This window comes from Pan paniscus, chromosome 8, assembly GCF_029289425.2.
Source record: "Pan paniscus chromosome 8, NHGRI_mPanPan1-v2.0_pri, whole genome shotgun sequence".
NCBI lineage: Eukaryota > Metazoa > Chordata > Mammalia > Primates > Hominidae > Pan > Pan paniscus.
In genome coordinates, this window is record NC_073257.2 from 30200012 (window position 1) to 30214320 (window position 14309).

Below are 14309 nucleotides of genomic sequence, written 5' to 3' on the forward strand. Positions count from 1 at the left end.
GTAGATTTTGTTTTATTTTCATTACTCTCAAGAGGCTTGGTCTGAACTTAACAGCCAGAAGTAAAAGCTCCTATACTCCCTACTTTGATCATTACAGTCATTACAAATCTATCTTTCCAGCTAATTATCTTAGATTGATCCTCAATAGCTCACTACCTGAATCTCTCCCTCTTCTTTTTTTGTCTATTCTGCATATGCAGAAAGGTTTCTCAAAATCAGACTCTGTTATCACTTGTTGACCCTGTGATCATTTAGGTTATGATTGTGCAATTTTCAATCTCATCTTCCTGCCACCAGGACCTCTCAAATCCAGTCTCAAATAGATTGAATTTGGCATAAAACGTCCTGGAAATGAAATCGTTGAACAGGAATCCCCTTTCCAGCCTCTCTTCCTAAAATATCAGATAGGAAAGATGTTTAATGGTATCCTCCAGGAAGTCATGATATCCATGTGTCTACCCAGTGGAGGGAAGATATACCCATTTTAGCTTTGACACCACCAGGAAGGCACTCTTTCACCTACTCGGGGTGGAGCAGAACCCTCCTCACATTGGTAGCAGAATCAAAGGCAGTTGGTCCAATCATACCAGCATATTCTGACTAAAGAAGGAACAGGCAGAGCCACTATATAAGGCAAACAAGAAGAGCTGCCTTCCCACATAAAAAAAGAGAACCATACTGCAGATATTTCTTAAGAGTATTTTAGGGGAAAGCAAAATCTCTTTAGTAATTTTTTTACAAGTTTAATGCTTCAAGTAAACTTTGAAAATAATGAGTAAAGATAAAGACATGTCTCTGGATTGTAATAGGATAAAATAATTTGGCATAGGACGAAATTGGAATGGGATGTACAGGAAAAAATCAGAATGTGGAAAAGGAGGAGGAAGAGGAAGAAGGAGGAGAAGGAGGGAGAAAGGAAGGAAAGAAGGAAGGAAGGAGAAGAAAAAATGAGGAGGAGGAAAGAAGAGGAAGAGGAAAAAGAAGGAGGAGGAGGAAAGAAGAAAGAAGAAGAGGAAGAGGAAAAAGGAGAAGGAGGAGGAAAGAAGAAGAGACAGGAGAAGATGATGAGGAAGAAGGAGGAGGAGGAAAAAGAAAAGAAGCCCCGCCCCCCCAAAAACCAGAGCAATCTAGACCGAGCACAGAGACAACTGACCTTGATCTATGATATGTGGAGGTATGGGGGTAAGAACTATCAGATAAGTACTGATGCTGCCTCACTGCATATTGCTTTAACAAAGTTTATTCCTGTCTGGATGGGCTACAAGTTTTCCAGCTACAGCCCTATAATGGTCAAGTGATCACCTGGTTTTGCCAGTTGACACCTCCTTCCTGGGTTATTACTTAAAGCAACTCACGCCCCTGAATGTCACTTGTGTTAAAAAGTGAATGAGGAAAAACTGGTAGAAAACAAAAGTTGTTCTAAAGTGATGGGATTAGAGATTATGTTTTCCAAACATACTTTAATACGATGACATTTTATTTACTAAACAAATAAATACTAAATGTAAATGGTACCAAAAAACACAAAATCTTCTAAAATATAACTTACAAAACATACTAAAATCTTTCTTTTGAATTTGGGAAATTTTGTAATTCAAACAGTAACATAATGCAAATTTCTACACAAGAGATGGAGATGGAATGCCCTGTGCCTCGTGAGAGGGTCTTAGAATTCAGTTGGCCTCATTGCCAGCTAGGGTTGGTTCTACTTCTCTTTTTAATAACATATTGCCTATTTTTCTACAAAGCAAATGAACAAGACATTTTTTAAATCTCATATTATTTATGAAAAAAATTACCTAAAATTTGCATATTCTTCTGCTTGCCGTTTCCATGGACAACTCTGTATATCTGTGATAATCTGAAGGTAGTCGTTCTCTGAATACCTAAAAATTAAATGTCAATATAATTAGAAAATAATGATCTCATATGTAAGTCTTCTTAGAAGATACTGTTATAATCTACTCCCTTTAGTCTATAAATATTTTTTGATATAAGGTGAGGCAGAAATAATTAAAATCATACTCATTTCAAAACACTGAGAAAATACAATTTGTAAATGATTCTTATGTTGGTTTAGGGATTTATAATTTGCACATGTCATAAGCCAAGTGTAGTATTAAAAACCGTGACAACACACCAACTTGCATATGTATCTAATGGACATTTCACCTTGGCTTAAAATAATTGACAAATATATATTTATAGATGTTTTATAGATGTTTGCCATAAATATGTACTCAATAGATTTTTTCAGACTCTAAGTTCACATATTTACCTTGGAATGTATAGACAAAATTTTCCTCCAAATAATTATCTTAAGTTATAATTTTGAACTGTACATTCAACACCCAGATTGGACTGTTGAGAGAGAAGTTTATTGACATAAAAAATCTATAGGTAGAGTGGCATAGTTTGAGAAGCACTGAGCAGGATCCCAGTCCCTGGTAGATCTCTCCCTATCTGAAATTCCACCATTAAGTATTAATTTCTAAAGCACAGAATATCCTTTAGTCTTTGTGTTCTCATTTGAAATGCAAATATCCCATTGAGTGAGAAAACTCTTAAATTTTATTTCAATTAGTAACTTATTCATTAGTTGCCAGGTATTAGTGATCAAAGGCTCTACAACAATGAGATAGAATATATGTTGAAGACATAATGGAGAAGAAAAATGAAACCAGACTAATATCTAGATTGACAGAACATGATGAAGAGTACTGGGAATGGAAAGTATTAACATATACATGAAAGACTTTTTCTTATTTTTCTAAGTCTTCTTGAAAGAAAATTGCTTAAAGTGACTATAATAATATTTGAGGTGGGCTTATGTATGTAGACATAAATGCATGAACTATAGAACAAAGGCCAGAAAGAGGTGGGGGCGGGAAAGTGGAAATAGAAGTGATATAAATCATTTGACAACTGACACCAATAAGAAAAAGATGAACATTCTTCACCTAAAACAACAAGCAAAACCAAACAAAATCATAAAAATGTTATCATAAAAATACTCAATCCAAAGGCAGGCAGAAAGAGGGAAGGGAACAAAGAACAGGTAAATAGAGAACAAACAGCAAGATGGCAGATTTAGGCCCAACTGTGTGACTAATCTCAACAAATATAAATGATCTAGGCATACCAACTAAAAGGCAAAAAATTTCAAACTGGGGGAAGAAAGAAGATGAAGAAGAAGAAGAGGAAGAAGGGAAGAAGAAGAGGAAGAAGAAGAAGGAGAAGAAGAGGGAGAAGAAGAATCAACCAATCCACATGTTGTCTACATGAAGCATATTTTGTATAAATAAGCAAATAAAAGTAAAAAGAATCATTAAAACAAAGTTAGAAGGGCTATATTCATAGTGTATTTCTGAGCAAGGAATATTACTACAGGAAAATAATATTCCCAAGCAAAGAATATTAGTGAAAAATGAGATTAGAGTAGAAATTGATAAAATCTTTAAAATTCAATGAGATCAAAAGCTTGTTCTTTGAAAACATCAATTAAATTGATAAAAAACTCTTGCCACACTGATTAGAAAAAAGTCAGAGAAGATACAAATGACCAGTACCAGAAATGAGAGAGGATGGAGCACTAAGAATCCTTAAAACATTAAAAGTATAATAACTTTATGCCAAAATAGTTGGTGACTTAGGTGCAGTGGAGATATGTGTTGAAAGACACAAACTACCACAGGCCACTCAAAAGAAATTAATAACATAAATAGTCCTATAGCCATTAATAATATTGATTTTGTAATTAAAATTCTTCCTACAAAACACACACACACACACACACACACACACGGCCCAAATGGCTTCACTGGAGAATTTTATCAAACATTTAAGGAATATTAATACCAATTGTATGCAAAGTCTTCTAGAAAATTGAAGGGAGTAAGATACTTCCCAACTCACTATATGAGAACAGGGTTACCCTGATACAAAAATAAGGAAAAGACGTTGGGAAAAAAAAAAAAAACAGGCAGGCCAACATTTCTTATAAAGATAGATGCAAAAAATCCTCGACAAAATATTATTGAATTGAATCCAACAACATGAAGAAAGGATAAAGCACTGTGACCAACTGAGGGGTATATCAGAAATTTGGTTTATTTTAAAATCAATCAAAGCAGCTCACCATATTAACATAATTTTAAAAAGCACAAATAATAATCTCAGCACACAAAAGTATTTGACCTGATCCAACATTCAGCAATGACAAAAACCCTCACTGTAAAACAGAATTTCCACAATTTGATAAAGGACATTTACAAAAACACCTATGGCTAGGATCATACTTAATGGTGAAAGACTGAATGATGAATGCTTTCCCCCTAAAATCAGGAAAAAGACAAGAATGTCCACTTTCACCACCTCTATTCCACATTGTATTAGAGGTCCAACCAATGCAATAAAGAAGAAAAGGAAATAAAGCCATCCAGATTAAAAAGGAAATAGTAAAACTGTCTTTATTCAGAGATGACATAATCATCTAATGATTGTAGAAATGATGTATACATATGCCAACACTTGACAAATTATACACTTAAGTTGAAGTTCATTGAACATTACTCCTCAAAAAACTTTTAAATGTTTATTACTAAACTAAAAATTATATTTTCAATGATGCTATAACTAAGATAATAAGCATTACATATCAGCCATTTTTAAGGATCCAATATCTAAAATTTGAAATTTGATTTATTATGAACCTACAGTATATTTAAATTGATATACTTTTTTAAAGAGTTCCCTGGATAGCTAAGTTGCTACTTCCTATGAGCTCTCAGACTGCTTTGACCAACGTTTCTATAATAGCCTCTCTCATGTTAAATTTAATTATGACTTTACATGTTGGTTTCTTGGTCTCTTCCTTCCCCTCAGGACTTTGAGGACTGACCATTTCTAGCCCAGCACAATCCCTACGACATGCTGATTTGTTTTTATTAACCTAGGAAATGCATTTTATTTATTTATTTAGAGATGGAGTCTCCCTTTGTTGCCCAGACTGGAGTGCAGTGGTGGGATCTCGGTTCACTGCAACCTCCGCCTCCCAAGTTCAAGCTATTCTCCTGCCTCAGCCTCCTGAGTAGCTGGGATTACAGGCGCGCGTCCACATGTCCGGCTAATTTTTGTATTTTTAATAAAGACGAGGTTTCACCATGTTGGTCAGGCTGATCTCGAACTCCTGACCTTGTGATCCACTCACCTCGGCCTCCCAAAGTGCTGGGATTACAGGCCTGAGCCACCGTGCCTGGCCTGGAAATGCATGTTTAAATATAAATACAACATGTAATGAGGTCGTAAACTATTCTGAATAAGCTCAAAGCTTGGATTATGATTTCCACTTAAAACTTCCCTCAGTACTGACTTACTTCCACTGACTTTTCCTATTTACAAATCTCCCCATTTAAAGCCCAGCCCTCCTTCAATGTATCTATCGCTTGAGAATTCTCACGTTAGAGCTCAGTAGCTCATTAGTCAATTTTCTCAGTCCGGTAATCCAATTCAGCCAGTTTCTTAGCATTAAAGGCATGCATATGTGTGTGTGTGTGTCCTGTTAAACTACTACCCCCTTTTTCCATGAGTAACGCATACATTAACTGTACCCATCTTCCTTTTTGAGCTCCCTCAATAATGATCAATGTAGAACTTGCCAATTAGTTCACATAGGAAATTGAGAAAGGGGTTTATATTGCTTGGTAGTAGTGATCTAACCTCTGCAACTTAAAGAATACAATAAATCCCTCCTTTTGGCTGACTCTTGGACTTGAGAGTAATCTCCTTTCTCAGCCCTCTTTGTTGGCATGGCATGGGTGTGAGGATCCTCTCGTCCTTTCCTCCATACTTTATCTTATTAATATGCTGGAGTTGGCTCATACAAGCTTATGGGAGCTGACTGCTAAGTTTTCAGGAATGTTGTGAACAGGTTATTAAACTATTGGTAGCTTGAAATCAGCCAAAGTGGAAGCATTTACACCACAGGAATTGGCAAATTTGACAAATCAGGTTTCTCTGCTTCCCCCCTCCACCCAAGCTAATAGTAAAACATGAATGAGCTCACCATAGCTCCTATACTTCTCATCCCAGCTGTGAGCCTGTTGGCCTGGCTCATACTCATTCATTATCCCCATAGTTTGAGCTTCACTGAGGCTTGCTGAAAAGGCCAGGTAAGACTTTGCTGCCACATCTAACTCATCAAATAAGACTGATCCAGAGAGGTTCTGGGTTATACAAAACTATCATATAACATCCAAACAGCAAGTACTACCTTAGCAAATTAAAGATTACTTTATTACTACCAAAATTGTGTGCAAATGCTCCTGAGTATATGATACTTTTATTTTAGCTTACTTGAAAAGCAGAGATTGTTTTGCAATCATTCTTGCCTGTATATTGAGCTTAGTCTGGAACATTAAAATTGCCATCCATGGACAATTGGGAAAAATGTGCATTGTAGAATATGGATAGTCTTCAAAATATTTTGTTTTAAACACCCCTCCCCCTATATGTTGTAGCTGGTTCCAATTTAACCTAATATTGAAAGACGCCAATCATAATGTATCTAAGCTTACTGGCAGGTTAGCTGAATAAAATGGCCTTTGACTTTATGGTCACTGATATGTAAAACCAAGTGAATACCTTATAGCAGACCCATCTATTATTAGATATACTTCTGGCCATTTTACAACTGGAAGACAGTACTCAAGGTACTTACTCCCTGAGATTTAATGTTCAAAAAATCATTTATACATCCAATCTGGAAATGAAGCCTTATCCTCTGACATTATAGAGGGGAAGACAAAAGAATAAGGGATATAAAAGGGAATTTTTTTCTAAGTGCTTGCCCTTTTTAGTGAAAGTTAAATCACCAACAGCTTTTTGAGAAAATTAAGATTGCCACAGGATCATCGCAATTATAAAATGGAAGCATGGTGTAACCAAAAATCATTTGAGGAGGAAAAACCACATGTGTGCTCCAGCTGTGGGCCAAGTTGGGGATAGGTGTATCTCTGCAACAGCTTCCTGTTAAGTAAAATGTTCTAAATCACATCATATTTTCTGCACACTTACATATATAATTGATTTTCAGTTTATAAAGCACAGATCTCACCCCAAAATCTTGGGAGGTAGCTTTGCTTCAGATATCATTTCTGTTTTTCTGGATGACAAAACTGAAAGTTCTGAGAAGATAAACAGCTTGCTCAATATTGCCTTGTAGGTAGATGAGCTAAGAATTAAACTCATGTCTTTTGATTCACATTCTGGCTCTTTCCAATGTATCATATTGTATCTCATCTATTTTCTGAAAATGAATCCCATCAGAAATGTTTTCTGTCCCAAGACATACAATAAATCACACTAAATAATGCAGCAAGTTATGTTCAAAGGAATAAATAATGTCTATTTAAATCATTATTAGTAATACTCAAAATGAACCACAAATTATAAATAACCTACTAAATGATAATAAATGTCATATTAAAATTTTAAACATTTTTCTAGAAACGTCTCTTTGAAGATGAAGACCCACATGCTGTGACTACTTTTATCTCAATTAAGATATAAATAGGGCTTTTCAAGCACTATAATTTATGGTTAATTAATTAAATGGTTAAATATTTACAGTAGTTCCCCCTTACGTATGGTTTCATCCTCTTCAGTTCCAGCCACCCATGGTAAACCACAGTCCAAAAATATTAAATGGAACCTTCCAGAAATAAACAATTCATAAGTTTAAAATCGTGGACTGCTCTGAGTGATCTATGAAATCTCACATCATCCTGCTCCATCCTGCCTGGGATGTAAATCATCTCTCCGTTCAGCAGATCCACCCTGTCTGTGCTACCTGCCTGCTGACTTACTTACTTAGTAGCCATCTCAGTTATGAAACTGAAAGAACATAGTATATATAGGGTTCTGCACTATCTGTGGATTCAGGCATCCACAGAGGGTCTTGAAAAATATCCCATGGAGATAAGGGGGACTACTGTATTGGGTACTTACTACGTACATAGAAGTTATCTTGGAGATACTCATTTACTAGTCTCATGTAAGCAGCTGAGATACCAATTTGGTTTCCTATGACATCTCTTCATGGAGAAAGCCAGCCATTTTTCATCCATTGAAATGGGTGGGGACAACACAGTAATATTAAGTCAGTAGTTTTCTGAGTGATGTTCTGTGTAGATCAAAAAGTCTTTTGCAGCATTTTCACCAAGCCCCTGAAGAGCTCAGCTCTGCTTGAAAATAAATTCTGCGAACGAGTACAGTGCTACAAGACTTTCAGTCAATACAGTCAATCATTTCCACTGGGTAATACTCTTTAAAGGAATAGCTAATGAGTGTATGAAAGCTAAACTAGGAGAAGTGTGTGGCAGGTAGACTGAGTTGAGCTATGCAGTGTCACCGACATTTCATCCACTAAAGGTAGAAGAGTTCAATTTACATCGTTTTCAGCTATGCACGATGGTAACTTCTAATTAGAGTGTCATGGGTATTGTCAACCAGCATGGGAAAAAGGGATCTGCAACTTTTATTTTCTCCATATCTTTTAATGTCCCTAAGACAAGTTAAATAAATATTAGAACACAGCTTCAGAGATTAACTCCTGAAGATACTAATGTACTTCTTCACAGCCCCAATGAAATCTCCAAAGTGCTGTACTGTATTATTTGAAAAAGCCAGGCATCCTTTTTTTTTTTTTCAAGGGATGCTTCCTCTGTTCTACAAAATTAACTTATTGGGTACTGGTATTAAGTATATACTTAAGATGTGCTAGGAAATGCTGTGAGCAGTGACTAACCTCAGCCAACCAAGAGGGAATGGGGTATCTGTTTACAAAGAGGTGGGATGTGATGTAGCAAAAGCTATAGATTGGTGGAGCACACTAGGGCCATCAACAGGGTAGAGTAAGAGAGCTGTTACCACCCACAAATCTACAGGTGACCCAGAAAGAGCTGTAATTGTAGGTGAAGACAAGGGTGGTAGCCTTTGGTAGAAGATGCAGTCATCCCTAATCCCAGCCCACAGAGAGGGATCCATGGGAGTAAATCCCCCAAACTGTCTCTCTTTCCACCTTCCACTCTCCTGCCAATGACTCCCATAGGCCAAACCTAACCAGAACCCAAAGGGTAAGAGAAAGAGGGTCCAACTAATGTAGTCCAAGGAAGTCAGCCTCAAGGACATGCAGCAAGAAGAAAAAGCACGGATGGTAGATCTGAATGATCAGCCAAGAATCTATAGCACAAACAGCAATCTATTCATGATATTAGTTCTCAGCATTATTTTGGGGTAACTGAATTGTACTTCAATGGAAAATTTGATACAATGCCAAAATCAAGCAGTAGCTCACAGCAAAATACAAAACAGAATTTTCAGTATCGTGAAGCTTCATGTATTAGTCCATTTTCATACTGCTATGAAGAAATACCCAAGACTGGGTAATTCATAAAGCAAAAGAGGTTTAATGAACTCACAGTTCACCATGGCTGGGGAGGCCTTACAAAATGGAGGAAGGCAAAGGAGGAGCAAGTGTACATCTTACATGGTGGCAGGCAAGAGAATATGTGCAGGGGAACTGCCCTTTATAAAACCATCAGATCTCTTGAGACGTATTTACTGTCATGAGAACAGCAGGAAAAAACCCGCCCCCATGATTCAATTACCTCCCCCCAGGTCCTTCCCACAACACATGGAGATTATGGGAGCTATAATTCAAGATGAGACTTGGGTGAGGACACAGCCAACCATATCACTTCTTCTTCACAAATATCTGCAACCTGCAAATATGTCACCAGGATAAAGAGAATCAATAAACAAATAATGAGTCTGATATTTAAGAGTTTTGTATTTCCTCTTGCCATACAATCACTGTAAGATTTCTAAAGATGAAAAAATGATGACCCACTTTTCAAGTTTCAAGGAAATCTCCAGATGTATAAGAGAATATTCAGAGATGAAAGTGACAATTTAGTGATCTTATACCATCAGTTTTTACAAGTAAGACCTATAAATTGCAGAGTCTGATAAAACCAATAAATTCACTATTTCACCATTTCTTGAAGTTACAACAGTAAATGAGCAAGCATGCATAAAACACCTGCGAAGATTCTTAAACCATATATGAGTGGCTATTAACCTTTTGCATCTTTAATTGTCCGAACACACATAAGCAGAGCTGACCCTTCCCTCCCTCCTGACTCTCCTTTGCACCACCCCTATATCTATTACGTATCCGTACAGCACTTATCCTTTTATTTTCATATATTTATTGAAAAAATATTTATTGTGCATTTGCTATGCATGAGACATTGTTCTATGCATCAGTAATAACCAACAAAACACAAAAATCTATGTTCTCCGCCAGGCGCAGTGGCTCACGCCTATAATCCCAGCACTTTGGGAGGCCAAGGCGAGTGGATCACCTGAGGTCAGGAGTTCGAGACCAGCCTGACTAACATGGACAAATCCTGCCTCTACAAAAAAAAAAAAATTACAAAATTAGCCAGGCATGGTGGCACATGCCAGCTACTCGTGAGGCTGAGGCAGGAGAATTGCTTGAACCTGGGAGGCAGAGGTCACAGTGAGCTGAGATAGCACCATTGCACTCCAGCCTGGGCAACAAGAGTGAAACTCTGTCTCAAAAAAAAAAAAAAATTCTATGTTCTCGTGAAGTTTATATTGTAGTAACGGTTGATAGCAAACTGAAATAATACATACATTAATAGCATGTTAAAGTGCTAGGTACTTCAATGTACTAAGTAATACAAAAACAAAAAAAAAGGAAAGAAGGACAATAGAAAAAGAAAGTACGAGGAATAGTGTTGCAGTTTGTGTAGAGTCGCCAAGGAAGCCCTCACTGAGAGGTGGTAATTGAGCAAATACTTGAAAAATGTATTAAGTAATTAATAAAGTAATAATTAAGTAAGCTGTGCAAATACAAGGGGGTGGTGCAAGTGTGGGGAGAGCATTCTGGGCAAAATGAAAGAAATTGTAAAGGCTGGAGGTAAAGGCAGGCATGGTGTGTTTGAGGGACACTAAACGATGTGGGTGGCTGTAATCCACCTCTGAGTCACTCATGAATCCAGTCATGAAGGTGGCAGGAGATGAGATCAGAAAGGTAATAAGAAGTCTGATGCTATTGGCCTTGCTATTCAAAGGGTGGACCTGAGACTAGTGGTACTGGCATCACATAGGATAGGCTTGTTAAGAATGCAGTATCTCAGGCCCCATCCCTGACTCACAAAATTAGAATCTATATTGAAACAAAATCCCACAGGTGATATGTAGTTAAAAGTTTTTAGTAGCTTGATTGCGACATAATTTGTATGCCACACAATTCACCCATCATATGTGTACTGTTAAGTGGTTGTTATATTCACAGATACGTTCAAACATCATCACAGTCAATTTTACAACATTTTAATCACCTCAAAAAAAAATCCTGTATCCTTTATTACCCCCTGCATCCCATAAGTTTTGGTATGCTATGTCTTCATTTTCATTCATCTTAAAGTATTTTCTGATTCTCCTTTTGATTTCATCTTGGATGCACTGGATATTTAGAAATGTGTTGTTTAATTCTCACCCATTTGTGAGTTTTCCAAATTGTTTTTCTGCTATGTATTTCAAATATCACTTCATTGTGATCAGATATTATGCTTTGTATTATTTCTGTTCTTTTAAATGTACTGCATTTAAAAAAATGATCTAACACATGGTATATCCCGGAGAATGATTTGTGTGCTTTTGAGAAGATCATCATAGTCTGTTGTTACATGGAGTGCTGTAAGTCTGGTGGGTTTATGGTGTTCTTCAGGGTCTTCTATTTCCATGTTAATCTTTTTCTCATTGTTCTATCCACTACTGAAAGTGGATATTGAAGTTTTGAATTATTATTGTTGACTTGTTTCTCTCTTTATTTGCTTCATGTATTTTGGTGCTGTTATTAGGTGCATACATGTTTATAATTATTATATATTGCTAATGGATGACCTTTATCATATAAAATCTCCTTCTTTATCTCTTAACTTTATTGTTTTAAAAGTCTATTTTGTCTGATATCAGTAGAGCCACTCCAGCTTTCTGGTTGCTATCTGCACAATGTACCTTTTTCCATCCTTTTACTTTCAATCTATTGTATCTTTGAGTCTAAAGTGTGTCTTCTGTAGACAGCATAGAATTGGATCATGTTTTTAATTCAGTGTGACAATCACTGACTTTTTTTTTTTTTTTTTTTGGAGACGGAGTCTAGCTCTGTCGCTGCAGTGGCATGATCTCGGCTCACTGCAAGCTCCGCCTCCTGGGTTCACGCCATTCTCCTGCCTCAGCCTCCCCAGTAGCTGGGACTACAGGCACCCGCCACCACACCTGGCTAATTTTTTTTTGTATTTTTAGTAGAGACGGGGTTTCACCTTGTTAGCCAGGATGGTTTCGATCTCCTGACCTCAAGATCCGTCCGTCTCGGCCTCTCAAAGTGCCGGGATTGCAGGCGTGAGCCACCACGCCCTGCCTGACAATCTGTGACTTTTGATTGGGTGATTTAATCCATTCAAATTTAATGTTGTTATTTATATAGTTAGATTTATGTCTGCTATTTTACTTTTTGTTTGCTGTATGTTTCATATTCTTTTTTGTTTCTCTATTCTTCTTTTATAGCTTTGTTTTGACTTAGGTAAATATTTTCTAATGTAGCATCTTAACATCTTTTATAATTTTAACTATTTTCAGTGTGGTTGCTCTAAGGTTTACCATACACAACTTATCAGAATCAGCTTCAAATTTATACTAGCTTAATTGTAGGGATACATAGAAATATTATTCCTACATAGCTCTATTCTTTTTTCTCCTTAATTATGATGTTATTATTATAGGTATTAGGCCTATTAATGTTACAAACCCAACTCTACCTTGTTATCATTATTATTTATCATCTCTTGTCATTTCTATAGCACAGTATACCTTTGCTCCAACCCACTTCCTTTGTGCTGTTAATGGCAAACATATGCATATATATTTGAGAAGCACTTGTAAGAAACTTGCAGGTCACTGGAAGAACTTTGTCCTTTATTTTGAGTGAAATTGAAAGACTTTGGAGCAGAGAAGTTATCTGTCTACTTACAGAAATAGGATCCCCCTGCCTATTTTGTTGAAAATAGTCCTTAAGAGAGCAAGAGGTGGAAGTTGGGAGAAAATTAAGGGATATTTGCCATAATCCAGCAGCGGGATGAAGGTGGCTTAAACCAAAGTAGGATTGGTGGGGTTAGGAAGAAATCAGCAGCTTCTGGGTTTGATTTGAAGGTAGCCAATAAGATTTAATTATAGATGGGACATGGTATGGCTAAAAAGAGAGGAATCAAGGATAACTTCAAAGTTTCAGGCCCAAGGAACTGACAGGATAGACATGTCATTAACTGATACAGGGAAGAGTGCTAAAGTGCAAAGTTGAGAGGGAATTCCAGGACATCAGTGTGAGACAGACTAGGTTTGAGATCCCTTACAGGCATTCCAGGAAAGCTCTGACTGGGCAGAGATACATACAAATCTGCGAAGAGGTTCAGGTGGGAGATAGAAATTTGAGAATTGTCAGTATGGTATTTAAAACCATGAGACTAAATGAGGTCCCTGAGGGATGAGGATGAAGAGAAATGAGCCCTGAGGATTGAATTCTGGGGCATCCAGTGTCAAAAATAAGGAGACGTGAGAAGGAATCTACAGTGAAGAATGAGAAGGGGCTGGGCACACTGGCTCATTCCTGTAATCTCAACACCTTGGAAGGGAGAGGTGGGAGGATGACCTGAGATCAGGAGTTTGAGACCAGCCTAGCCAACATGGTGAAACCCCTTCTCTACTAAAAATACAAAAAATTAGTGGGGTGTGGTGGTGCACGCCTATAATCCCAGTTACTTGGGAGGTTGCGACAGGAGAATCGCTTGAACCCAGGAGGCAGGGGTTGCAGTGAGCCAAGGTCATGCCATTGCACTCCAGCCTGGGTGACAGAGCAAGACTCCATAAAAAAAAAAAAAAAAGAAAGAAAGTAAAAAATGAGAAGGGAAAGCCACTGTATGATAAATATTTGTTTAAATGTACAACTCTCTTAATATACTGTGGACTGCTAAGAAATAGAAATAATATATTTATTGTCATGCTCCTTATATACAAGAGTTCTAAATCCATTCTCAACCATGTATGCTTTGAAAAAGCTCACCAGTGAGTCTAATGCACTCTCCAGGTCGAAAATAACTCGTCCTATGCTTGCCATGGTATTGGGCACTTAGTAGTTGCTTTGTATTTCTGAAATTAATATT

The 14309-nt window shown here is 37.1% G+C and overlaps 1 protein-coding gene across 2 annotated transcripts in view; it reads right to left on the minus strand.

Moving 5' to 3' along the window:
* ST8SIA6 (ST8 alpha-N-acetyl-neuraminide alpha-2,8-sialyltransferase 6) overlaps positions 1-14309 on the minus strand; it is a 138913-nt gene that overhangs the window by 42263 nt on the left and 82341 nt on the right. For both annotated transcript variants that reach the window (XM_034930052.4, XM_055092447.2), the window contains one exon: positions 1800-1886. In XM_034930052.4, the coding sequence (XP_034785943.1) occupies positions 1800-1886 (87 nt within the window). The remainder of the gene's footprint in view (positions 1-1799; positions 1887-14309) is intronic.